At 43.4% G+C, this 24,446-nt stretch overlaps 1 protein-coding gene across 4 annotated transcripts in view; it reads left to right on the top strand.

Annotated features, from left to right (window-relative positions):
• Positions 1-2,107: 2,107 nt before the first annotated feature.
• The window catches only part of ASB11 (ankyrin repeat and SOCS box containing 11), a 33,559-nt gene continuing 11,220 nt past the window's right edge, over positions 2,108-24,446 (top strand). The window contains exons 1-6 of one of the 4 annotated variants that reach the window (XM_073902056.1): positions 2,108-2,385; positions 11,237-11,316; positions 15,135-15,242; positions 18,736-18,886; positions 21,755-21,889; positions 23,434-23,625. In XM_073902056.1, the coding sequence (XP_073758157.1) occupies positions 2,205-2,385; positions 11,237-11,316; positions 15,135-15,242; positions 18,736-18,886; positions 21,755-21,889; positions 23,434-23,625 (847 nt within the window). In that variant the 5' untranslated portion in view covers positions 2,108-2,204. Of the gene's footprint in view, positions 2,386-2,912; positions 3,455-6,691; positions 6,878-9,227; positions 9,253-11,236; positions 11,317-15,134; positions 15,243-18,735; positions 18,887-21,754; positions 21,890-23,433; positions 23,626-24,446 lie in introns of those variants that run through there. The other 3 variants (XM_073902057.1, XM_073902058.1, XM_073902059.1) reach the window with 3 other exon arrangements.

The following is a 24,446-nucleotide window of genomic DNA, read 5'->3' on the forward strand; positions in this document are numbered from 1 at the left end:
AAAAGGAATTTGAATTTTGATTTCATTTACAGAAGCCCAGCTTCTCCCACCCCTTTTGTTGGAAGCAGTGGAAAGCAGTCTTCTACATTGGTATGTTCTGATTTATCTTACGCCAAAAGTCAGGGTATCACAGGTCTGTGTTTACTTTCGCACAGGATTTTTAAAGGCCTCTTTCTCCTCCGCGTTCCCGAGATGTTAGATTGTTCCCGAGATGTTAGATTGTATCATCCCGTGGCTGGGCTTTTTTTAAATACGGAATTCTAAAAATTCAAGTTCTGTACAAAATTTAATTTGTATTCACTAGTACTTTGGGGAGTTGATTTTCCTTTGTTCTTTATATTTGGCTGTGGCTCAGTGGTTCTTAAGTGGATGTGGTAGGGGATAGGGGAGGAGGGGAGGGGTGGCGATTTTGCCCCGTAGGGGACACCTGGCAGTGTCTGGAGACATTTCTGGTTGTTAACCCTGGATGTGAGTGCGGGTGTTGGCATCGAGTGGACAGAGGGCAGAGATGCTGCTGGATAGCCTACAGTGCTTTTGGATAACCGCCTGCCCCCAACAAAGAATTATCTGGTCCCAAATGTCCGTAGTACTGAGGCTGAGAAACTGTGGTGCCACAGAGGATTTCATCTGTGAAGGATGGTGGGAATTAACCGCTTACTTCAGTGGCCTTTTGTGCCCATCTCGAATGTAATGCTCAAGTGTAGTTAAAGATGGTCTCTCAGAAATAGCATAGACATCCGTTTGAACCTTACAAAGAAGCCGAGCTCCTGATGGCCAACTTGTCTGGTGTATAACACAGAAAGTACAGCCATGTTTTAAATGAAGATTAAGGCCCAAACAAGATTGAATAACGTCCTGTAATATGTCACTGGGCTGACTTGAGTAAAGGACGGGCTTCTTAGAGGGCAGTGTTCTTGTGTTCATGGATGCCTGTGTTCGCGGATTCTCCTATGTTGGCACTCTTTGGGTAGGAAGCTGTAGGTCGGGACTAAGCTGGGTCAAGAAACCCTGTATGTTGATCTCAGTTCTTGGGCTTGGGAACTGCACCGGATCTTCCTGGTTCTGTAATTCACTGAAATGGATGCAGCCTATACTGTGACGCAAGGCTGTCTGCTCACACATCAGCCTTTCCCCAGACTATAGGGAACCCAGTTCTCACAGATGTCGTCATTCTAATTTGCCTGAGTGCTATGAGAAACTCCCATATTTTTTTGCATAAAGCATTTAGTAAGATTTCTTTAGTCTGCTCTTGCAATTTTCTTTTTCTTGGCTTGCCTTTTTCAATAGTTTGTAGGGATTTTTGAAAATCTAATATAGCCAAGAATGAAAGAGGAGACCTGGGTTTTCCTCATCTAATTTTTGTAGGTGAGGGAAATGAACAAGAAGTTGATTTCCCTTGTATTGGCCCACCGACACACGTTGAAGAGTTAGGGTTGCAAGAGAACTGTCCAATGAGGGAAGGTATTGATACATAGAATCTTTGGGTAATTCACCCGGAATGGAGGGCATCTTCTTCATCCATTTTGCTGTAACTCTTCCACAGTCAAGGAGAGCACCCATATTCCAGTCCGAGGCACCACCTTTACTGACACTTGAAATGGGAAACGCATGATGAGCTTTGCCGGCGGACCTTGTCACAGATGAGACCATGAGAGCAAGTGGTCTAACGCTTTCAGTCGGACACATCCACTTGGAGAGGCATCCAAGAGGAGCCCTTTGCTAAATACTGCCTTAGAGTAAATGGTCTTGTTCAGCTGGTCATATTTTAGTTTGGAGCATTCTCTCCCCAAAAACCTCAGGAGGAAGAGAAAATGAAATGGTCTGGCGTCAGTTCTTCCCACTTCAGATAACTTGCTCCGTCCCCGTGGGATCTGAGAAGTTTGTTTTCTCTCTCCAATAACTGCCTTCCCACATAATGTAGCACAATTTGGGACTTAGGAATAAAAAAGATCCGGCCAGGAATCCTGTGTGTTAAATAGCACTGAGGAATGCAGGTCTAAAAGGAAGTTTCTGGAGTTCATTCCACATTGCTATAAGAGACCGCACACACAGCCGCCAAATCACAGTTAGCTTAGAATGTACGAGCGAGTTCTCAGTAACAGGAGCACCAAGGGCTAGAAAGTTGAAAATAGATGTCATATGATACCAATTATAACTCAGTGAGCTTTTGCAGTACCAGGAACCTATACAGAGTGTAAGCCAAAATGGAAGACAGTCCTGTTTCCTATGGCTTTAAAAACATTTTTATTACAATGTTTGCTACTTTTTTTTTCTTCAAACTTTTAATTAAAGTTTGTTTGGCTCTCCTAACTCACTTCTATATCGTCAAAGGAAATAGAAAACAAGCGGCTAGGATAGCAGAAGAGATCTATGGTGGAATTTCAGGTAAAAATACATGGATTTGCTCCTAAAACTAAAAAAAAAAAAAAAAAAAAAACCCTCCTAGATAGCTCATATGAATAATATTTCTAGAGGGCAGATTTTATTTATACTTCGGCTTTGTGTGGGTGGTTTTAAAAATTATTTAAAGTAGCAAATGATTTTGACTGCACCAATTTGAAGGATTTTCAGCTTTATTTTTTGCAAGTTTGTAGTTCTGTTAGTGGTTCTTATTTAAGAAGTAAATAGGGTAGTGGCTTTCTAAGAGTATTTGCAGAAACCTCATTTCTACTAACCTAGAGAATGACTTATATGGGATTATTTTCTTTAATATTTTTAAGCAAACTTTAGCAATCCATTCTAACAAGACTAAGTTTCCTCAGGAAATAGAATGACCAGTAAATCTGATTTAAAGCAGCAAATGTGGCATGCTATATATATTTTTGTGTTGTCATTTGCAATTCGAATCCATTAGCTACTCAGTCACTGTCAGGAAAAACCCTGCACTAAACCCATTTATACACGGCGCTGTGCAAAGCCCTGCAAACAAAGGTTTTTCTAATATGAAATGCCAGCATTTGGGAAAAACATTTTAAAGTCTCATGCTCTGTAGGGTTTAGTCTCCAGTTCTCTGAAGAAACGATTCACCTTAATTGGAGTGAATTGCTACAAAAGTAAATGAATCGGATACACTTGTCACTGCTGGGATGGTCACTTGATAGAGGAGTATTTATTTGTAAACAGAGTTTACCATTTCCCTCTGTATTCTTAGTGTTCGTAGGGGTTCCAGGATGATGTCATTGCTGATCTAGTATCCATGTCAATTTGCACCCGGGATTCTCTTTCAAAATAGACCTGTGCAATGTGATTCCAATACACTAGATTAAGTTTGAAGACACCAGACGAGAGTAGTCTCATCCTCCCCAAAAATAAGACCTCCCAAGACAAAGCCTCAGAATGCTTCCGTTCACTGGAGGAAATGAGGAGAACCTTGAAGTTTCAGGAAGTGTCAGAAGGCCTGGAATGTGGAAAGAGGTTTCTTTCGGGGATTACATTTGTCACACATTTCAGGGAGGTATGTTGCTTAGACTGCTTTAAAAAAAGTTTCTCTTTCATTTCGAATTAAGTGTGATCTGAAAATCTGTTTTCTGATTTAGTATGTAAATGTGGGCAGGGGCTTTCTAAGAGTTTCAGTAACACGGTGTGGATGTTCTTGTAGATTGATCCTCCTCACGGCTTAAATGAGGTAAAGTCCAACAAAGTCCATATTGGCAGGAGCATGTTAAGAATGTTTTGTCCTGTTGCTCATGTGCATTGTTTCTGTCTTTGTCATCCTGAATTAAGTACACTCTTAAAAAAGATTCGATAATAGTCAAAACCCATGTAAACAGGGTTTGGATTTAGGTCTGGACCATAATACAGATTTCTTAAATAGAGCTCATTCATTCTTTACCTCAAATGTCCTCATTTGGTCAAGCTCCTAGGATAATATTCATTTAATTTGCAAGTAGCATGGTGTTAGAGAGTCAGAAGCGTATTTTTTGATTATCATTAATGAGGCGGGGAGAATAGTACATGCCAATTTCTCAGTTTAATTTCCTTTCTATGTATACATATATGTGTGTGTGGATGACTGTGTATGTTTCTGAATACACACACGCACCCACAGGTATATGTAATAGACAGTATATCCAGATGTGGTACATAAGGCTTTCTATAATAATGTAGGCAGCAGCATGCCAGAAACTGGTTCTTTTTTTTTTTTTTTTCTTTTGACACTGTTAGGAGTCAGATGCTATATACTTAAAGCTAGATGTATTAAAAATAAAGAGCAAAATTTTGTGCCATTCTTCAGGTCAGACTGGAAATTCTCTTTGCTGCTCACGGGTCAGACAAATGTCGGTTGGGAAAATATGTGACAATCAGTAAGTTAGCTAATTGACTTAGAATAAGGCTCAGTCCAAGGTTAAATTTCTTGATTCCAATAGCATATTATGTTCCTGTAAACTATCATCAGAGCTGTCAAAAACAAGGGGAGGGTAGTTAAAAACTCAGCCAGGACATAGTTTAGCCTGTCATAGGTCCTGGCATGCTTTCTTTTGGAAGCTATACCTAGCAACATGTCCCTCATTAAATATCATGTAAAATCTTCTGGAATTGTTTTTTATTCTGGACTCTCATATTCTGGAATGCATCATTCAATATGTCTTTGTGGCTTAAGCTATTACATTTGTCAATAAGTTACCAGACTTGAGGTAAACTATGGCCGGCTGGTTTTTTGATTTTTCGGGCTTCTTTGTGTAATTGGTCATTTATAGATACCTATGTATTTACGTTTAAAACATTGTCATTGGCCCTTGGTGCTGCATCTTGAGCACTGGATCCCACCTTCAGCCCATAGAGATTTCTGCAGGCATTTTCTCCTGACAGACGTGGTATATGATTTTTCCGCCTTTGCCTAATTTGGCCAGAATTGAAGCTATATTTAGTCCAGGGCTTGGTCATCAAACTTGATAAAAATAAAGTGTATAGCTACAGGTTGATCATCTGTTTTCGTGACCCTTGGGCCAGACGCGGTTCAGGATTCGGGAGTTTTGGGGCTACTGGAAAGATGGCACGGTGTGTACAGTGTATATCTCACAGTGCTCCCATAATCAAACATTTTGATATTTCTATTTCTGTATTATATTTGATATTTTACACTAAGCGGAAATACAAATGAAAAAGAATAAATTGCTTAACCTGAGTCCTCACCATGTTTAGCTGCCAAAGGAGTTTGCATCAAACTTGGGGGAAAGCTTGGTTTTCAAAATGTGGGCGATTTTACACTGCAGATAAGAGAATGTGAAACTATTGTACTTTTTTTTTTATTTTTATGTTAAGCCAAATCTAAAAGATTAGTTCGAGTCTGAGAATTAGTTCAAGTCTTAGAATCAGTTGACCTTGTTCTAAATTCAAAAGGGGCTCACCTTGATTTGATGGCCACGCCTCTGTGTGACTCAACATCCTGATTCCTTTTTCCTGTCCTTCCCCTTGCAACAGGTTTTTCCTGCTTTTGGTCCATTCTTGCCTAATCCTCTACCTAACTTTCTACCCTTGTTGAGTTTTGCTGGTTGTCTTCTCAGGCCTTGGCCCAGCCACCCTCTGCAGAGTGACCTCCCACAAGTGCCTGCTGGCTTTCCCAAATTTGGACAACCAGTCCTCGGCAGGGGCTCTGCTCACAGCCCGTTACCTTTAGCCCAGCTCTCCTGCTCGTGATGGGCTCAAGGGCACTTCCTTTCTAACACCCTACGGAAAGATGTTTGTTGACCATGGTGCATCTCCTGACAAGAACTGCGTGTTCCAGAGAGTATGCATTTTAACTCAGTTTTATTATAATATTTTAGGTATCCCAGGAAATTATTATAATATGGGTTTTTGCCAATTACCTTTGTTTGACTTAAAATACCATTAATTCTGCTAGGCTTTTGTGTAATATTTTGTTTCAAAATTGAGATTCCTTTTGAATTTTTTTATTTGATGCTACAGGAGAAGATATTGGTTCATATGATTTTGGAACTTGAATTAAGAGAACAAAAATTGTTCATGTGCACCAGAGATTATAACCAGTTAGGTGGTTCTTTAAAAATAATAAACCAGGGCGCTTGGGTGGCTCAGTTGGTTAAGCGACTGCCTTCAGCTCAGGTCATGATCCTGGAGTCCCGGGATCGAGTCCCACATCGGGCTCCCTGCTCAGCAGGGAGTCTGCTTCTCCCTCTGACCCTCTTCCCTCTCGTGCTCTCTCGCTCTCATTCTCTCTCTCTCAAATAAATAAAACCTTAAAAAAATAAAAATAATAAACCAGTAATCTTAAATACTTGTTGGACTTAGGAAGGGGAAAATTGCAAAAAAAAAAATTTTTTTTTAAATAGTCATAAGTTTTATCTTGAATACTTGGAACTCAGACAACTGTATTCCTTCGGAACCAATTTTGTTATTGAAATCTGTGGTTTTAGAAGTTGTCATGAAATTGTTATTCAAAGAATCTGAGAACTAGAGATATAAATCATATTCTGAGAAAAAGTCAAAGGGGGGATGAAAAAGTACTTGAACATTTTCCATACACCTCATCAGGAACAAGTAAACATATTTGTCCAGTAAACTATCTTCCTAATGTGCTTGCAGCCCTGTGACACAGGCAGTCCGCCAAGGGACTAAAAATAGACTGCCTTAGAAGAGAATGGTTGATTCCTACGTAGGCGTTCATTTATTTGGAGAGCTTAGTTGATATTTCCTGAAAGGAATGGAAAAACTCCCTAGTTGCCAGATGACTTTTATCCCTAATTTCTCACAATTAGCTCCAATTTGCAAAACAAGAATGATAAGAGTGAGAGGCTGCGTGTTGGGAATAAGAAGAGGAAAACAGGAGAACCCACCATGGCGGAGTTGCCGGAAAGGGTTTTGTGTGAAAACTCAAGGTCCTTGGAAGCAAGTGCTGGCAAACAATGTGACTGGAAAGGTGACTTCCCTTGAGAGTGGTTTTGTTTCCAGCTGGGAAGCAAAAATGAGTTCTACATTGAAGGTGATAATGAATGGATGCATTTCATGCTGTGTATGAGGAGATGGTGGATAGAGCTAAGCATCCCGGGCCAATAATTGGCCTTGAAGTTAGGCGGGATTTAAAACTAGTAGTTCTTAATGCCAGAGCAGGGGGTGTTCTAAGTCGCAAAACCTTGGAATTCGGTACTATTTCTGCCACTTGCTGGAAGTGAGATCCCTTCATGTGGGACAAAAGGGTTGGCATGCATCTTAGGGGTGCTCCCTCTCTGGAAGGCCAAGGGTGGAGGCTCCAGGAGAAATACCAGTTGAGATAAGGGGCCCCTGACAGGAAGGGAGCTTGGTATTTCCCTGTCAAGGTGGAAGTCCGCTCAGGCAACTTGCTGACCTGCCCCCCGGGGCCGAGCTGCCCCCCTGGGCCTCTCCTATGGGAAAAGAGAAGCGGAGAGCAGTCCTGTGGTGAGGGACAAGCCAGGGATGGCTCACCATTCCTGCTTTCATGGTGGAAGGGAAGATGGCCCCACAGGCTTCCCATGACGTCAGAGGCAGGGGTGTAAGAGGGTGCTGCACTGACAGGGGACACCAGGAGAGGTGGCTCAAGTGGACTGACCCATAGACTAGTCACTTGAAAATCTCTTTATTGATGTACTTTGTAAATACAGACAAGGGCACAAATTCTAAGTGAACATCTGCATGGATTTTCACAAGGTGAATGTGATCAGGTGTCGGCTCCCAGGAGCCAGAAACTGCATATTATCAGCACGGCCCCCACTCTTTCCTCTTCCAGTCAGCCCCCGCCCCTCCTTGGGGTCCTTCTGACTCCTAACACCCCAGGTGAGTTGGGCCCCCTTTTGTACATTAGAAAAAGGGATCAGACAGCACATGCTCTTTGGTGTCTGGCTTCCTTCACTCAACATTACGTTTGGAGATCTCTCCACTCTATGTGTGCAGTGGGTCTTATGGGACTGGTGAGTAACAGAAGTTACTAGAAATAGGACAAAGATGTGGTTAAGGTTCCTGCTTCTCAGAAGGAAAGGAGACGCCACGGCCCACCTGGAGGTAAGTTTTAAAAATAATAAAGCCAGGGCGCCTGGGTGGCTCAGTTGGTTGAGCGACTGCCTTCGGCTCAGGTCATGATCCTGGAGTCCCGGGATCGAGTCCCACATCGGGCTCCCTGCTCGGTGGGGAGTCTGCTTCTCCCTCTGACCCTCTTCCCTCTCGTGCTCTCTGGCTCTCATTCTCTCTCTCTCAAATAAATAAATAAAATCTTTAAAAAAAATCAAGCCATTTCATGTTAGTTTTCTAATTTCATAATAGCAAGTTACCATGTAAACCTTGTTTTTATTTTTGAATCGAACACTTAGATAATATACCTTCAGGTGACTTGGGTTGACTGGCTCTTCTTGGAACAAAAGCATAACCGAGCTGTGGCTCTGGGTTTGCTGCTGCTGCCTTTTTTTTTTTTTTTTTTAAGATTTTATTTATTTATTCATGAGAGACAGAGAGAGAGAGGCAGAGGGAGAAGCAGGCTCCCAAGGAGCAGGGAGCCCGATGCGGGACTCGATCCCAGGACCCGGGGATCATGACCTGAGCCGAAGGCAGACGCTTAACCATCTGAGCCACCCAGGCGCCCTGTGGATTTGCTTCTTACCTTGGTCAGGGAGCTGAGTTGCCATCCGTGGCTGAAGCCTGGCCTTCCAACCCCAGTGCCTGTGTCCATCGCCCAGGGCGATTAGGCAACGCGTCTGACACACAGTTCGTGTTGAATGGGGGCGAGATGTATTAGAAGAAAACCAGGGCTGACTAACTGAGGATTATATGCATTCATTATCTCATTATTCTCAGCTTATGCAAATTATAAATGTCGGAAGAGATTTAAAAATACTCCATTCATCAGCTTTTCACTGACTCAGGAACAAGGGGGAGATATGAGCACAAGATTTTTTCCCTGTTAACGTTTTTATCTGTTTTTCTTATAAAAGCACCACACATTCGTATCAGGAATATGAAAACCCAGTGATTATATGTGTATATAGATAAACATATATAAATTAGTTCCAGTTTATATATGTGTGTGTATCACACTTTTTAATTTGGGAACTAATTTCAAAGTGACAGAAAAGTTACAAGAGTGGTACAAAGAATTCCCACTTCTCTTTGCCCAGAGACCTGCATTCCTATTTAGCCAACTGTCCTAATAATGTCCTTGAGAGCGAAAGGATCCCATGTGGGGGATCCCTTAGGTGTTGTGTCTCATCAGCCTTCTGCCGTCTGCAATGCTTCCTCAGTCCCTCCTTGAACTGGTTACAGGCCACTTACTTTGCAGAATGTCCCTCGGTGAGTTGGTTCACAGTGTACTTGGGGTTTGATTTGGGTTATGCATCTCGAGCAGGAATATTACACAAGCTATGATGTGTTTTATGGTGTGTGTTATTATGTGTTTTATGGTGTGTTTTTGCATTCCCTCCGACAGCACGTGATGTCACCCATCGCCCATGACACACTGTGCCAATCCGTCCCCTCACTTCTGATGCTAACTTTGATCCCCTGGGTAAGGTGGTGTCTACAATTTTGTTCCACCATAAAATGGCCCGTGTTTCCTTTATAACTAGTAATTATTTTGTGAGGAGGTAACTCGAGCCAGATTCGACAATTTCTTCTTGTTGGTGTTCTATGAGGAATAGCTTCCTTCTTGCTATGTGTATGTTAATTTATATCAGTGAGGACTTAGAGATTCCTATTTCATTTGATAGGGTATAATCTACCACCATTTTTTATTTCAATGCTCAGGTCATCCCATGTTTGGCCAGTGGAAGCCCCTGCAAGCCAGCTTCCATGTCTTTTTCACATGTCCCATCATTCATTGTCTTTCCGGCAAGGTGTTTGAGGCCCATCTTGGGCTCAATTCCAGACTGGGCTGGAATCAGCTATTTCTCCAAACCTTGTTAAAGTAATATAAATATGAATAGAAACATAAATACACGTGTGTTGAAAATCGCCTTTTCGTACCAACTACTCCAATTTCAATCCAACTCTGTAGAGTTCATTCCAGCCTTCTGTCTTTTCATAACCCCAAGGGTAAGAGAAGGTAAAAATTGAATTGCAATATAAGAAGAGGGCCTACTGAAATGTTTATGGCCCTGGTTCTCATCTGTTGGAGAAGTTCACTCTGTCCTTGTGGCCTCAAGCTATTTCACACTCACATAATCCCGTCTTTGGCGGGGTTGCATTTGCCAAGGTTGCAGGTATAGGAAAACCCAAATTCTTGGCACCATCAGGATCCCCTAGAAAAGGTTGGTAAGATGGACCCTTTGTGTGAATCCAAATTGTGTTACATGCTGTTCGATGAACGAAGAGCACAATTATGTTTGAAATTTTACAAACTGGAACAGGTATTCATCCCAAACAAATGATCGCCCTTTGGCATGTTTAAAGAGGCTTACTTCTCAAATGCCCCTTGAAGCTGGTTAGTCTTGTTTACTAACGAGTGATTACAGGGAAAAAAAGAAATACTCGTACTTATTAATCATAAGTTCCTTGAATACCTAACATCATGGATGTGTTTTACTGGCCTACTTTGAGACCAAAGCACTTGCTAAATACCAAATTACTAGACCCCCCATTTTACAGATCATGAAATTGAGGTCAAAATTAATTTTGGTAGCTTGCCCCTCTCGGCAGGAAGGGGTTGAGGTCGGACCTGACCCCGGGCACTGTGGCCCCACGGGCTCTGCACTTAGCTGTCACGTTCAACTGCCCACAGGCAATTGTGGGAGATTGTGTCATCTGAAAAACCATACCTATTCTGCATCGTGGTAATAGATATGCCTCGTGACCAAAATGAAGCCGAGACAATTACCTAGGGCATCGAGAACGAACCAACCCATTTCCCCTGATCCTCCAGCCTCCTTCGTGGGGTCCAGGCTGTGGAGTTTTCAGGGTAGAGGTGAGGGTGGGAGGCGGGGGCAGGATGAAAGCAGGGAGGCTCAGTGACCAGCTTTGCCCTTCACTTTGCCTTCTTTAGAGCTGTCAGATTCAGGCCCGGGGCGATATGTATTCGAACTAAATCTATTGCTTGTTAAAACTGCCCCCCAAAGAGTGAGAGAGATGGTCTGTGCTCCCTCTGCACACACCACCAGACCCGTGAGTTGTACACTCAAGTGGCTTGTCGCCCTGAAAGCGGCTGATGATGAGAAAGCCCGATGTGTGCTACAAGCTGCCTTTGTCTCCCCCAAACCCCCTGCCACGGTGGGTGGGCAGCGGGACGGAACAGCCGGAAGAAGACTCCAGACCTTGACTCTGAGCTTGATTTGTGTTTCAGATTGCTGGGCTGACCGATCCCCACTTCATGAAGCTGCGGCCCAGGGGCGCTTACTGGCCCTGAAAACTTTAATTGCACAGGTAGGTAAACCAGAGACGTGCTCCTTTGTGCTTCTGCTATAATCGGCATCGTGCTTTTGGAGCTTTGGCTGGGGCAGAAGCCTTGCTCACCCCATTGGGGGGCCCGCACGGCCAGTCTAGGTGTACATATAATTTTTTTTTTTTTTGCCCAGCACCGTCTCCCCGTTCTGGGCCTGCCTTCACCCCAGAGGCAGTTTCCCTGTGACGGGGGCAGCAGATGCCTTCACATTTTTCTTGCATTAACTCACCCTATCCTCTCCCTGTGTGCCTAACAACAGCCCTGAAATTGCATTCGTCAGCTATTACCACATAACAAATGACCTCAAAAACACAGTGGCTTAAAACAACAAGCACAGATTTGCGTGCTTTCTGTGCGCCAAGGGGCAGCCTGGCTGGGTGGTTGTGGCTCGGAGTCTCTTGCAGGCAGCCAAGTACCAGCCAGGGCCCCAGTTGCCTCACAGCTTGAGGGGGGAGGATCTGCTTCCAACCTCACTCATGTACTTGTGGTCTGGCTTTAACTCCTTGCACAAGGGCCTCTCCACAGGACTGTGCCATGAGATGGCAGCCAGCTTCCCCCAGAGAGAGCACGAGAGAGTGCCTAAGAAGCAAGTCTTAGTATAACCTAATCGCCAAAGTGATGTCCCATCACTTCTGTCATATTCTATTCATTAGATGGGAGTCAGGGAATCCAGCCCACACTCAAGGGGACGAGAGTACACGGTGAGCCAAGACCAGGAATCAGGGATCACCGGGAGCCATTTTAGAGACTCCCTACCCGGATGATACAGTATCTCAAGAGCAAACATTACAATAGGTTGACATGGGTAAATCTTACTCCTTTGGGAAGATTTATTAAAGTCTTAGTTATTAAGGCTACTTTATTTTTATTGATGACTATATCCCTAGCACCTTGAACAATGAATAATGGCTTACTAAATATTTGTCAAATGAGTGAACGAAAGTGTACATGCTCCATTTACTTTGTTTTAGCGTCTACATGTGTATAGAGGAGGTGATTTATTACATCTTTTTTCCACATTCTAGCTACCACCGAACCTTGCTTCCTTATCATTTTGAATTTAAACAGCTGGGCACACTGTTCTGTGTGTGTGCGCGTGACGCACACACACACATATGCACGCACGCACACCTTTTTTTTGGCTTCCTCTTTCATGAGTTGGGTTACTTCTTAAGAAAGTAGAGGCAATGGGGCGCCTGGGTGGCTCGGTCGTTAAGCGTCTGCCTGCGGCTCAGGTCATGGTCCCAGGGTCCTGGGATCGAGCCCCGCATCGGGCTCCCTGCTCGGCGGGGAGCCTGCTTCTCCCTCTCCCACTCCCCCCTGCTTGTGTTCCCTCTCTCGCTGTGTCTCTCTCTGTCAAATAAATAAATAAAATCTTAAAAAAAAAGTAGAGGCAAAAGGAAAACAGTACTGCCCAGTAATGATCAAATGGATTTTGTACTTGATTTTTATCACTTGCTTATTTATTTTTAAGCACTTAAAATTTGATCTGATTATTTTTAATATGAAATATATTCACATAGTTCGAAAATAAAGTGATATTAAAAGGTGAAAAGTCTTGCATCCACCTCCTCCCTCTCAGCCCCACACCTCAACAGTTCTATTGGTATTTTTTTTAAGTAGGCTCCACACCCAGCATGGAGCCCAATGTGGGGCTTGAACTCACAACCCTAAGATCAAGACCTGAGCTGAAATCAAGAGTCAGACGCTTAGCCAACTGAGCCACCCAGGCGCCCCTTATTAGTATTTTTTTAAATAAACTTTTAACTTTGGAATAATTTTAAAGAAGAGTTGTGAGGGGCGCCTGAGTGGCTCAGTTGGTTAAGCGACTGCCTTCGGCTCAGGTCATGATCCTGGAGTCCCGGGATCGAGTCCCACATTGGGCTCCCTGCTTGGCAGGGAGTCTGCTTCTCCCTCTGACCCTCTTCCCTCTCGTGCTTTCTATCTCTCATTCTCTCTCTCTCTCTGAAATAAATAAATAAATAAATAAATAAATAAATAAATAAATAAAATCTTAAAAAAAAAAAAAGAGTTGTGAAGAGTGCAGGCAGTTCCCGCATACATGTCACCCAGCTTCCCCTGGTGCTAATATCATACATAAGCATGTACTTCAGTCAACATTAATATTGGTACAATAGTGTTAACTAAACTACAGGCTATTGGAATTACACCCGTTTTTCCACAGAGTCCTTTTTCTCTCCCAGGCTCTGATCCAGGATCCCACATTGCCTTTAGTACTTCATTATTTTTATTTTATTATTTTTTAAGATTTTATTTATTTATTTGAGAGAGAGAGAGTGAGAGCATGAGAGGGGAGAGGGTCAGAGGGAGAAGCAGACTCCCCGCTGAGCAGGGAGCCCGATGCGGGGCTCGATCCCAGGACCCTGGGATCATGACCTGAGCCGAAGGCAGACGCTTAACCAACTGAGTCCCCCAGGTGCCCCTTTTTATTTTTAACTATACTCCATAAGCATGTTGGTTTCTGTAAACCAGTGTGCTTAAATGTGTGAGGAGTGTTCTTCAGAGAGAAGTTCAGCTTTTTCACAGCGCATGCCCACTTCTTCACCCTTACACCTTCGTGAAAAATGTTTTATTCCATTTTATTTTTTACTTTATTTCACATACAGTGGGGTGGAGTAAAGCATTAAACCAGGCATCAGGAGCTCCTGATTCTCAGAGTCATCTGGCTGTCATCGACTGCTGGGGAGCCTTAAGTCTTATTAATAATTTGAACTTTCTGCCTCTCCATTTCCTCGTGCACAATGGAGGCCATTCACTCTAGATGGTCTTTCAGGCCGGTCCAGCATTACACATGCAGAAATGCAGGGATTCTGACAGTTTGCAAGCCAGATGCAAGTTTTTTTTCTAGTGCACTGCTGCCACCTTGTGGACTAGCCTGTTTTTCTTATTTTCTTAAAAGGAAATCCTTTTAAGAAAATAAAAACAGTGGCTCAGTTGGTTAAGCGACAGCCTTCGGATCAGGTCATGATCCTGGAGTCCCAGGATCGAGTCCCACGTCGGGCTCCCTGCTCAGCGGGGAGTCTGCTTCTCCCTCTGACCCTACCCCCTCTCATGCTCTCTATCTCATTCTCCCTCTCAAATAAATAAATAAAACTTAAAAAAAAAAAAGGAAATCCTATATAGGCAAAGGACAAGATTTTTCTAATTGTATTAAATACCCGATTTGAAATCTATAGCACAGCTCTCGAGTAATGACATCATATTCAGGACACGAGAGTGGACAGGACCAAGGAGGCATAGAGAGGCCCTAAGATGAAGGGACCGGCAGTCTTGGGCATCAAGGGAGGTCTGGCAGGAGACGGTGGGGGTTTGGGGTTCAGGGTCACGCACTAGGTTTTGGAAGCTTTCAACTGGCCAGTGAGGAGGCAGGAAATCAGAAGCAGAACTGGGCTGGGAAGGACTGGCAGGGACCTCACTCATTTCCCAGACAGAAAGTGGTCACCATGGGGCGGGATGGGGTGGGGGGAATGGTAAGGGCCAAGTTGTGAAAACCAAGGCATGAGGTCAGAGTTGGCCAACAGCTACGCTGATCTTGTCATCTGTCACATGGACTCCGAGACGAGGAAGGTGGAGGGTGGCAGGAAGAGGAGGGGGACGTGCTAGGACTGGGCTGGGATGAGGGTTGGGACGCAGCGGAGTTGCGGCCCCCAGCAGTGCTGCTACTGTGGCACACGCATCCTAGGAGATCCGTGTGTCTTGACTATATATTCTGAAGTCCCGGAGTGGCTGCCATTGCTATCGCTAATGCAGCATTTAACCCCTTCTCTCCAAATTCTAGGGTGTCAACGTGAACCTCGTGACCATTAACCGGGTCTCTTCGCTCCACGAGGCGTGCCTTGGAGGCCACGTAGCCTGCGCTAAAGCCTTATTGGAAAAGGGCGCACACGTGAGTCCCGCTCCCCCCCCCCCCCCCCCCCCGCGACTCTGCCCAGGTGCACCTGCTAGCGTCTACAGAGATGCTACCTTCCAGATGGCGCACCCCCTGGGGGTGTAGGCAGGTCTGGCCCTGTCTGCGTGCACATTCCTGAGCCACTGACACACTGCGGGTCCCTCCCCTCTTCAGCCTCTGTGCCTGTGGGCGAACATTCCAATGAGGTAATTTACAGGAATCTTTGAAAATTGTGATGCTGAGTTTCAAAAGAGCAACTGGAACTGAAGTTATCTGAAAACCGATCTGGGGAAATTGATTGGGAAACATTGGAAAGAACACAAATTAAACGAACAACAACAGAAACACTCTTAATGCAACGCCCTAAACTGTTATCCTTGAGCAAAATCATCCCATGAGCTTTTAGTAAATAATACGTTGAAAAAATCCAACAGAATTAACTTTATCTTATTTTAAAATTCTACCCTTATTTCTCTTTTTCTTTTGTATATTTATTTTTATGTTATTTTTTAACTCCAGTGCAGTTAACATACAGCATTATATTAGTTTCAGGTGTACAATATGGTGATTCAGCACTGCCATACATCACCCAATATCCTTAGTTCAAGGCTAAGGAGTGGCTGAGGTGCTGTGTGTAATAAAGATATCACAATAGAATTGTAAAATTAAAACTTTTGAAAATCTCAATGACGTTTACTTAGTTGCCAGCTATCATTTTGTTGCTAATTTAAAAAAATATTTTATTTATTTATTAGAGAGAGAGCACAAGCAGGGGGAGCAGCAGGCAGAGGGAGAAGTAGGCTCCCCGCTGAGCAGGGAGCCCGACGTGGGGCTTGATCCCAAGACCCTGAGATCATGACCTGAGCCAAAGGGCAGACGCTTAACCAACTGAGCCACCCAGGCGCCCCGCTAATTTTGGTTTTTAAATTCAGTCCCTGTGTTCTTTGTTTCATGAGCTGCAATGTTTTTAAGTGCTTACGAGAGATTTTCTTAGCATTTTTTGTGGAAGTTGGGTTTCTACATGTAGAACTGAATATGAAAGTCTTTCTTGGGCAAAGCAATCAATGTTCCTGATACCATAGTGGTTGTGTATTTTTATTAGGTTACCACTTAGTCAATTCACATGTAATGATGAGGGTGAGGTTGGGTGTGGGCCATTTCCTTTTTTTTAAAGATTTATTTATTGATTTATCTATTTATTTTAGGTGGGGGGAGGGGCAGAGGGAGAGGGAGAGAAAGAAACCCAAGCAGACTCTGCGATGAGTGCAATGCGGGGCTCGATCTCATGACCCTGAGACCATGACGTGAGCCCAAACCAAGAGTCGGATGCTTAACCGACTGCACCAGCCAGGTGCCCCAGAGGGCCCTTTCCTTCTGTTGGTGGAAAAGAGCAAACAACATCGGGCTGTAGAGGAGTGTGTGCTGGTACAATGCTGGGAGGTTTTGTGGAGGGCAAAGAAAAGAGTAAGACATGGTCCCTTGGTTGTGGCAATCTTCTGAGGGAAGAGTTGGTAAATATTGTATTATTTAACATTTAAATCAGAAGGAGAGAAAGAATCAAAGAACGTTGGTCCATCAGTAGAAAATTCCTCACAATTGGCAGCCCTCTGGGTGCCTCAAATTCAGTGCATCCGAAACTGTGCTTAGGATGTTCTTCCCTCGGGGACCGGCCCGCCTCTGGCCCGCCCAGTCTCCAAGACCCGGCGAGACACAGCCCCGCTTTCCCACCTTCCAAACCTGGGCTCAGCCTGGATCTTCCCTCTCCCCTGCTAACTAATCCCCACAGCCTGCTCATTTTACTTCCGAAATACTTCTCAAGTTGCTACTCTCTTTTGTCTTGCTCCTAGAGTGATCTAAAGCTCCCATTACTGTATCAAAATCATCTCTGTCCGTGTGGGTCTTCCCTGATAGAATTCAACCGATCCTGGAGAGGCAATTTTCTTCCGCGCCTTTGCTGCTGAAACACTGGCACCTAATAGGTGCTGAATAAATGTTTGCTGAGAAACTTAGGAAATCAAATTTGAAGGCTTTGGGACTGAGGGTGAGGATGATTCTCAGTAAAAACAAATCAAATGAAACCAGCCCCACCAAATCTTTTTCAGGAAAAATGTAAATAGGTTAGAAATCGCTAGACTATATGAATTCACACACATTTTGCCCTGTCCTTGTCTGTCTCTGCTGCCTTAGCATCTCCTCTTTAACTTTCCAATTTAACAGGGGCTATCCTGGCACTGTGGAGAAATACCTTTTGTTGTTTCTTTTTTTTTTTAAGATTTTATTTATTTGAGAGAGAGAGAGAGAATGAACGGGGGGAGGGGCAGAGGGAGAGGGACAAGCAGACTCCTGGCTGAGCAGGGAGCCATACACTGGGCTTGATCTCAAGACCCTGAGATCACCACCCGAGCCGAAATCAGACGCTTAACCGACTGAGCCACCCAGGCGCCCCCTTTTTTTGGTTTCTGAAACAAGAAAATTTAGGATCCTGATTATCACAAGCATATATCCTCAGTTGTTAAGGCAAATGGTTTGACATCAAGCCTTCATTGTCCTCCATTTCCATCCTGTCAGAGGCTCTCCACCCGAATGCCTTGGTTCCCTGATGTTCATTCCAATCTATTGCTAATACTCAAAGATGCCTCCCACATCCTTGGAAGGCAGCAAGGGTGGTTGGAGACACCTTGTTGATGGCTATTTTCTTTGTGCGTTTGGCTTGATCACAATCTCTTTGGGAGTCACTGCCAGCACATGCGGTGTGTATGGATTATAGTAGACCAGCAAGGAAATTCGTGGCAAGAAAGACAGAACTGGGGGGGGGGGGGGGGGCGGTGGGGAGTTTTTTTTTTTTTTTTTTTTGCAAGCACAGATTTGGGGACCTGGTTTCTCCAGCATTTTTGGTTCCTGCCATGTTTGTTCATGATTGGGAGCGGGAGTCAGATCCTTATTAATGGAAAGTGAAAATAATTGTTGTTGCAAATGCTTAAATGCTTACTGGGCACCAGGCAATGTTCTAAGTGTTTAATGTGTAGCAACTCACTTGATCCACCCAATAACCTCATGAGGTAGATTCTTTTATGATCCTCACTTAAGGAAACTGAGGCACAGAAAATTAGTGTTCCGACCAAGATCTCTGAACAGATAGAAGAGAGGGGGCTGGGATTTGAACCCAACCAAGCTAATGATTCCAGAAGCCATGTTCTTAACCACCAAGTAGGACAACCCCTCAATGATTAGGAGGCTCCTAAGAGGCTCTGGAATACCCATGAATACATTTGAAAAGCTTTCTCCCATTTTGCCCCACTTGCGATATTACTTATAGGTAAGACTTGACAGGCTACTGGTATCTAAAAAACGTAATTAAGTGTAATGATGTAGCGTTCCCTTGCTCATTCACCGGCCTGGGAAATTCCTCCAGGCAGATGCACAGGAGTACATGCGTGAAAACGGTGAGAGAAAAATGGCAAATCCTCTGGGTCTCTTTGCTCACCATTAGGTCAACGGAGTGACGGTTCACGGGGCCACGCCCCTGTTCAATGCATGCCGGAGCGGCAGTGCTGCGTGTGTCAACGTGCTGCTGGAGTTTGGAGCCAAGGCCCAGCCGGAGGTGCACTTGGCTTCACCCATCCACGAGGCAGTCAAGAGAGGTAACGGGGCCATCCCATTGCGCATGCTGCGTTGGTGGGCTCACTCCGATCTGCACGAGTCAGCGGTGCAGGGGTCACCGTGTAAGGAACACCCAGACCTTCAACCGGTAGGCTGTGTGTTGCTTAGAATCCCAGAGCTGCAACTTCAGAGCGCCCGAATCTTTAGGAAGTACCGGTGGGGCATGCAACCGCCCTTCTTGGGCCCTGGGAACAGCTTTCTGTCTCAGGTGTCGAATTTCCTAGGGAGTCAGTGTCTCGGCAGCCCTTTCTCGAAGCTCTTTGCTGGTGTTTTGGGGGCAGCTGGCCCGGTCAAGCCTGCAGGGGTGACTTCCATGAGTCGTACTTTTTGCTTATGTCTTTGTCTTTACTAGAAAAGAACAGCTCTTCTCCCAAAGCCCATAAAACATCAGCCACTAAAATAAATTATGAAAGCGTCTGAAAGCCAAGGCTGATGATGGGAACCCTAATGGAAGATTAAATGTAACTGTCCACGGCAAGCAATATACTCTTTCGAGATGAGCTGCTGACTTCAAGGTCATTAGTTATTGCAAAAAGTTGCAACTTTAAAAAGCATGGCATTAGAAACCTTGAAGTTGATTCTAGCCTCCTGTATTCTCAGTTACTTTTGAAATGAGGGAAGAGAGTAAAGTGAAGGTCTTTAAAAACTCTATGCATCGGCTAGACATGAACAAGAAGATAGCACTGAAAGGCCAAGGCCATTTGTCAAAGGTCACACCGATAGAGCAACATTTCTGTTTACTCAGTGGTGGAATTATTCTCTTATATTGAGATAAGAAATAAAATGGGGAAGTTAGAACACTTTAGAACAGTGATCTTTGCTGGTCTAATTGGGGATGCAAGTCTTTATTTCCAAAGGCAATAATGAAAGATTTGCACCGGGTTAATAAACATTGTCACTTGGTAATTTTTTTTTTTTTTTTGCAGCAGATTATTTTGTTTCCTGTGCTTTTATTTTTTTCCCCGTGTTTTAACAGTTGAAGTATAATTAACGCACAGTACTATATTAGTTTCAGATGTACAAAACAGTGATTCCACACTTCCATACATCACCTGGTGCTCATCCCAAGTGTATTCTTCATCCCCATTGCCTGTTTCCCCCAGCCCCCCACTCCCCTCCCCTCTGGCAACTGGCAGTTTGTTCTCTGTATTTGAGTCTGTTTTTTTTTTTTGTCTTTTTTTTTCCGTTTGTGGATTACTTTAAATGAAACAAAAGACCCAAATCTCAACATATCTATGGTTTTGATGTCTTATACATATTTAATAAACATTTATTAATAACTGATGCTGGTCATTTTCCAAACTCCAAGTACATCCTTTAAGTTGAAGGGAAATGGTCTACTTTGGAAATGATCTAAAAGTCTTTAAAAACTTTTTTTAAGGTTGATTTGAAGTAAAAGTTCATCTGTTTGTTGCATTTCCATCCAAACATTTAAAAATGGATAAATATTGGGAATGGTTTGAATTACTGAAGTAATTCTGCAATACTTGGATGGTTTTATATTGGAGTGTTTGGTATCTATGTGCCTACAAAATATATACATGCTTATCATAAACACATCAATTCATGTGTCTATGTATTTTTTTCTGTATCTGTAAGCATGTTAGGGACCAACATCCACAGAATGGAAGAATAAATAGCAAATTCATTATTTTAGATGCTGTTATATTAGTGCTAATCATTTATATATTAACTTTGTAAAACTTCCTGTGAGTACTTAAATTTAACTCAGACCAGGCTCAGTTTCTTCTGCAAAGAAAAAGAAAAAAAAATTAAAAGGACAGGAATTATTTAAAAATGTTTATTAGATACCCTGTATTTACCGGGCAGTTTTAGGTACTGACTAGATATTTTTTCTGGATTTTTTAAACCTCTCCCAACAGAGTAGGTCAGTCTGAGTCCATGCTTTGACATATGGATGCTATAATCCCAGTATAATATTTACTTATGTGAACAAATAGTTTGGATCCATAGGATCCTCATTTGTACATTTTAATGCATATTTTTACTTAATTGAGCATTTGTGATAAATCAACCAGGTTTGAGAAGAAGCTTGCTTTTATGTTATCTTATTAAAAAAGATTAGTGAAGTGACGGTAAGATTTTTTTTAAGAAAACTCTTAAATCTTCAAAGAGAACAGACTCTTTATAAACTCCCATCAATTCCTCAGAAGTATTTGGTCCTGATCAAATCATTCGTATGCTGCAAATTAATCAAGTCTATTCATTGGGCAGCCTCTCCAAGACCAATGCTTGTCTACATACTTCTTGTTAGCCACTGAATTTGAAAGTGCAGTTCAATATATCCTATATTTGAGGATTTGAAAGTGCAGTTCAATATATTCTATATTCGAGGCTTTTTATTCTCAGAGGTGTCTTCCAGGTTAACCAAAATAAGGAGGTGAGACCATACATGGATGAAGAAGAGAATGAGAGATTTGTAGTGGAGAGGGATCAGGGCTGGGCCTTGCATTTGAGCGCTGGCTTTTCAGGGTAATAATAGGATGAGTCGTTCACCCCTCTGCATCTTGCAACCTCTATTTATAAACTGGTGGCTTCACTGTAAAGAGTGATTTCAGCTGTGCTCCTTGGCGCCCTTAGTCTAGTTGGAAGTACCTCAAGGGCTGCAAAGGGGAATTTAAGTGGGGAAGTATGGGCGTGCTTTTCTTTTTAATGGTTTTGATTTTGGAGTTTTCTAAGATTTCTCTCCCCCCAAACCTCCCCAATTTTTTTCTGCTTAAAAAAAATCTAGGTTATTTCTAAAGCCCATTCCAGATAAGCAATTCTGTAGTTCTATAAATAGTCAATATTTCCCTTACTTGAGTAAGGTTATCTTTTTTTCCCACCAGGTCATAGAGAGTGCATGGAGATCCTGCTGGCAAATAACGTTAACATTGACCAAGAACTGCCTCAACTTGGAACTCCCCTGTATGTGGCCTGCACCTACCAGAGGGTAGACTGTGTGAAGAAACTTCTAGAATTAGGTAACTTCCAGAAATCTTTTTATGAGAGGAACCTATTAACTTTGTTGGTTTTTCATGGCTTTAAAGACAAAGTTCTTGGGTGCCTGGGTGGCTCAGATGGTTAAGCGTCTGCCTTCGGCTCAGGTCATGATCCCAAAGTCCTGGGATCAGTCCCGTGTGAGGCTCCCTGCTCAGTGAGTAGCCTGCTTCTCCCTCTGCCTCTCTCTCTGTCTCTTATGAATAAATAAATAAAATCTTAAAAAAAAAAAAACTAAAGACAAAGTTCTTGTCAGGCTGGACAAAATTCTGACAGTATTTGATGTTTGAATGCTTGAAACAGAACTTTTCCAGAGAAATGAATGTCTACTTCCTTTGATATCAGCTCCATTTACCTGGTATGGTTCTCCTTGGTGGTTTCAAGAGAGAGCAAGAGTCTCTTTCCCATAAGTGCTAGTGGGAAAAAAAAATTTTATTTCATTGGCTCTTTTTGAGTCACATGCCTATCTCTGAGCCAATATAGTGGCCAGAGGAGTACAATGCACTGATTGGCTTAGGCCTAGATTTCAGTCTGCACTGAAGTTGTTGGGCTTCACTGGAAACACATGAACTGGGAACCACAGGGGATGGTTCCCCAGAGGGAAATCTAGGTGTGGTTATCAGGTAGATGCCCAATAGCAAAAATAACAGACATTTGCCATAGACTCCTTTAGATCAATCCTGCTAAGATCCTTAGTAACCTTTTTATTTTTATTTTTTATTATTTTTTTAAAAAGATTTTAAAATTTATTTGAGAGAGAGAGAGGTGAGGGGAGGGGCAGAGGAAGAGGGAGAGAGAGAGAATCTCAAGCAGACTCTCCTCTGAGCATGGAGCCCGACGCCGGGCTCGATTCCATGACCCTGAGATCATGACCTGAGCCAAAATCAAGAGTCGGATCCTTAACCGACTGAGACACCCGGGTGCCCCCTTAGTAACCTTCTTAGTTCTAAAAGGCATAACAGAAACTGGGAGTCCAGGGAAAAGTAGAGTGTCTTGAACTATTATTTGGTTAAAGGTTCCCCAAACATAGCTACTGACATAAAGGTAGAGTCTATACTATGAATCTTTAAATCAGAATTTTTATCTCTAAGATTTTTTTTCTTTTTCATCCCCCATCATTTACTACTCCCTGTAGTAGTTCAGAAACCTTTTTTTTTTTTTGAGCCCAGAATAAGAGAAATGCTAAAGAAACTTCACTTTCCCCTTTGCCAAAAACCAAAATAATAATTCTGAGTAAAAGGAGCTGCAAATATTTAATTTTGTTCATCACACAGTTCATACGGGAAAGCAAGTAACATTTTAAATGACTAAAAATATCTTTCTTCGCTTTTCTCATCATAATAGTTTGTGGCGGTCTGAGTAGCCATTGCTGAGGTTCTGGGCTTAAGTCGTGTATTTCCAAAGATCTGTCAAGCACGTCATGACATTGCAGATACCTTTGCAGATATCTCCAGCTACTGTATTTGCAGCTCCTGGTATTTCCACGGTAACGTTTCGCGTTGGCTTGTGGTCATCTGCTTTTCTTCAGGAGCCAGTGTGGACCGCGGGCAACGTCTGGACACTCCCCTGCATGCGGCGGCGAGGCAGTCCAGCGTGGAAGTCATCCACCTGCTAGCCGACTACGGGGCTCCCCTAAAGCGCAGGAACGCCAGGGGCAAAAGCGCGCTGGATCTGGCCGCCCCCAACAGCAATGTGGAGCAGGCACTCCTGCTCCGGGAAGGTAAGGAAGGGCTGGGTGGGCCTTTCTCCTCCATAAGCACATCGGCTCTCTCTCCTTCCTGTCTTATTTCTGGACTGTCTCACCTTTGGCCTTTTCTCCGTTTAATTGGGTGTGTGGCAGGCAACAGGTGTCACTTGCGTCGCCGCCGAGATTTTATAGGCTGTATCTATTCACTTATCACAGAAGGGCATTTATATGGCTGGTATGTCCCTGTGGATTTTCTGTAACGAGAAAATAATCGGAGAACTTGGTTTTCACCATGAGGAGCTTGAACTGCTGCATCTGTCCTGGCGTAAGCGTGTAACTGAGTAGACCAAAACTCTGCTTTGTCATATTCGGGGGAATTAGCGATACTTGGGCTAGAGGCTGTAGGGTGGACACAGAGTGCATATTTTGGACATGGGACTAAACGGCGAAGTTGCTTGCCAGATCGGTTTCTCCAGATCAGGGAGTAGGTGGATCTGTGCCCCCCATTGCCTTGCTCCCATTTCCACCACGGGCTAATGGAGCTACAGATGCCAGAGGAGAGAAGGCAAGTCTCTAAAATGCTCTGTATTCCAGATTCAGAAGCGAGCCATGCTAAGTCCATACAGAAAGAGAACATCTGAGCCTATACTGATCATTTGTATGCTTGGGAGACTCTTAAAGAATAATAGTAATTATTCAGCATTATGCATATGTCAGGTACTGAGCTAAATTTGAAAAGAAGATGAATCTCCCTGAATTGTGAAAACTTAAAAGCAGGGAGAACTTCAGAGTAACTGGTGCTAGCCCAGTTGCAAATGGGAAAAGAGCAGCATAAAGATACTGGCTTGAAGAAG

The sequence above is a fragment of the Callorhinus ursinus genome, unplaced genomic scaffold, assembly GCF_003265705.2.
Source record: "Callorhinus ursinus isolate GAN/ISIS: 27379988/994484 unplaced genomic scaffold, GSC_fseal_2.0 scaffold16, whole genome shotgun sequence".
Lineage (NCBI taxonomy): Eukaryota > Metazoa > Chordata > Mammalia > Carnivora > Otariidae > Callorhinus > Callorhinus ursinus.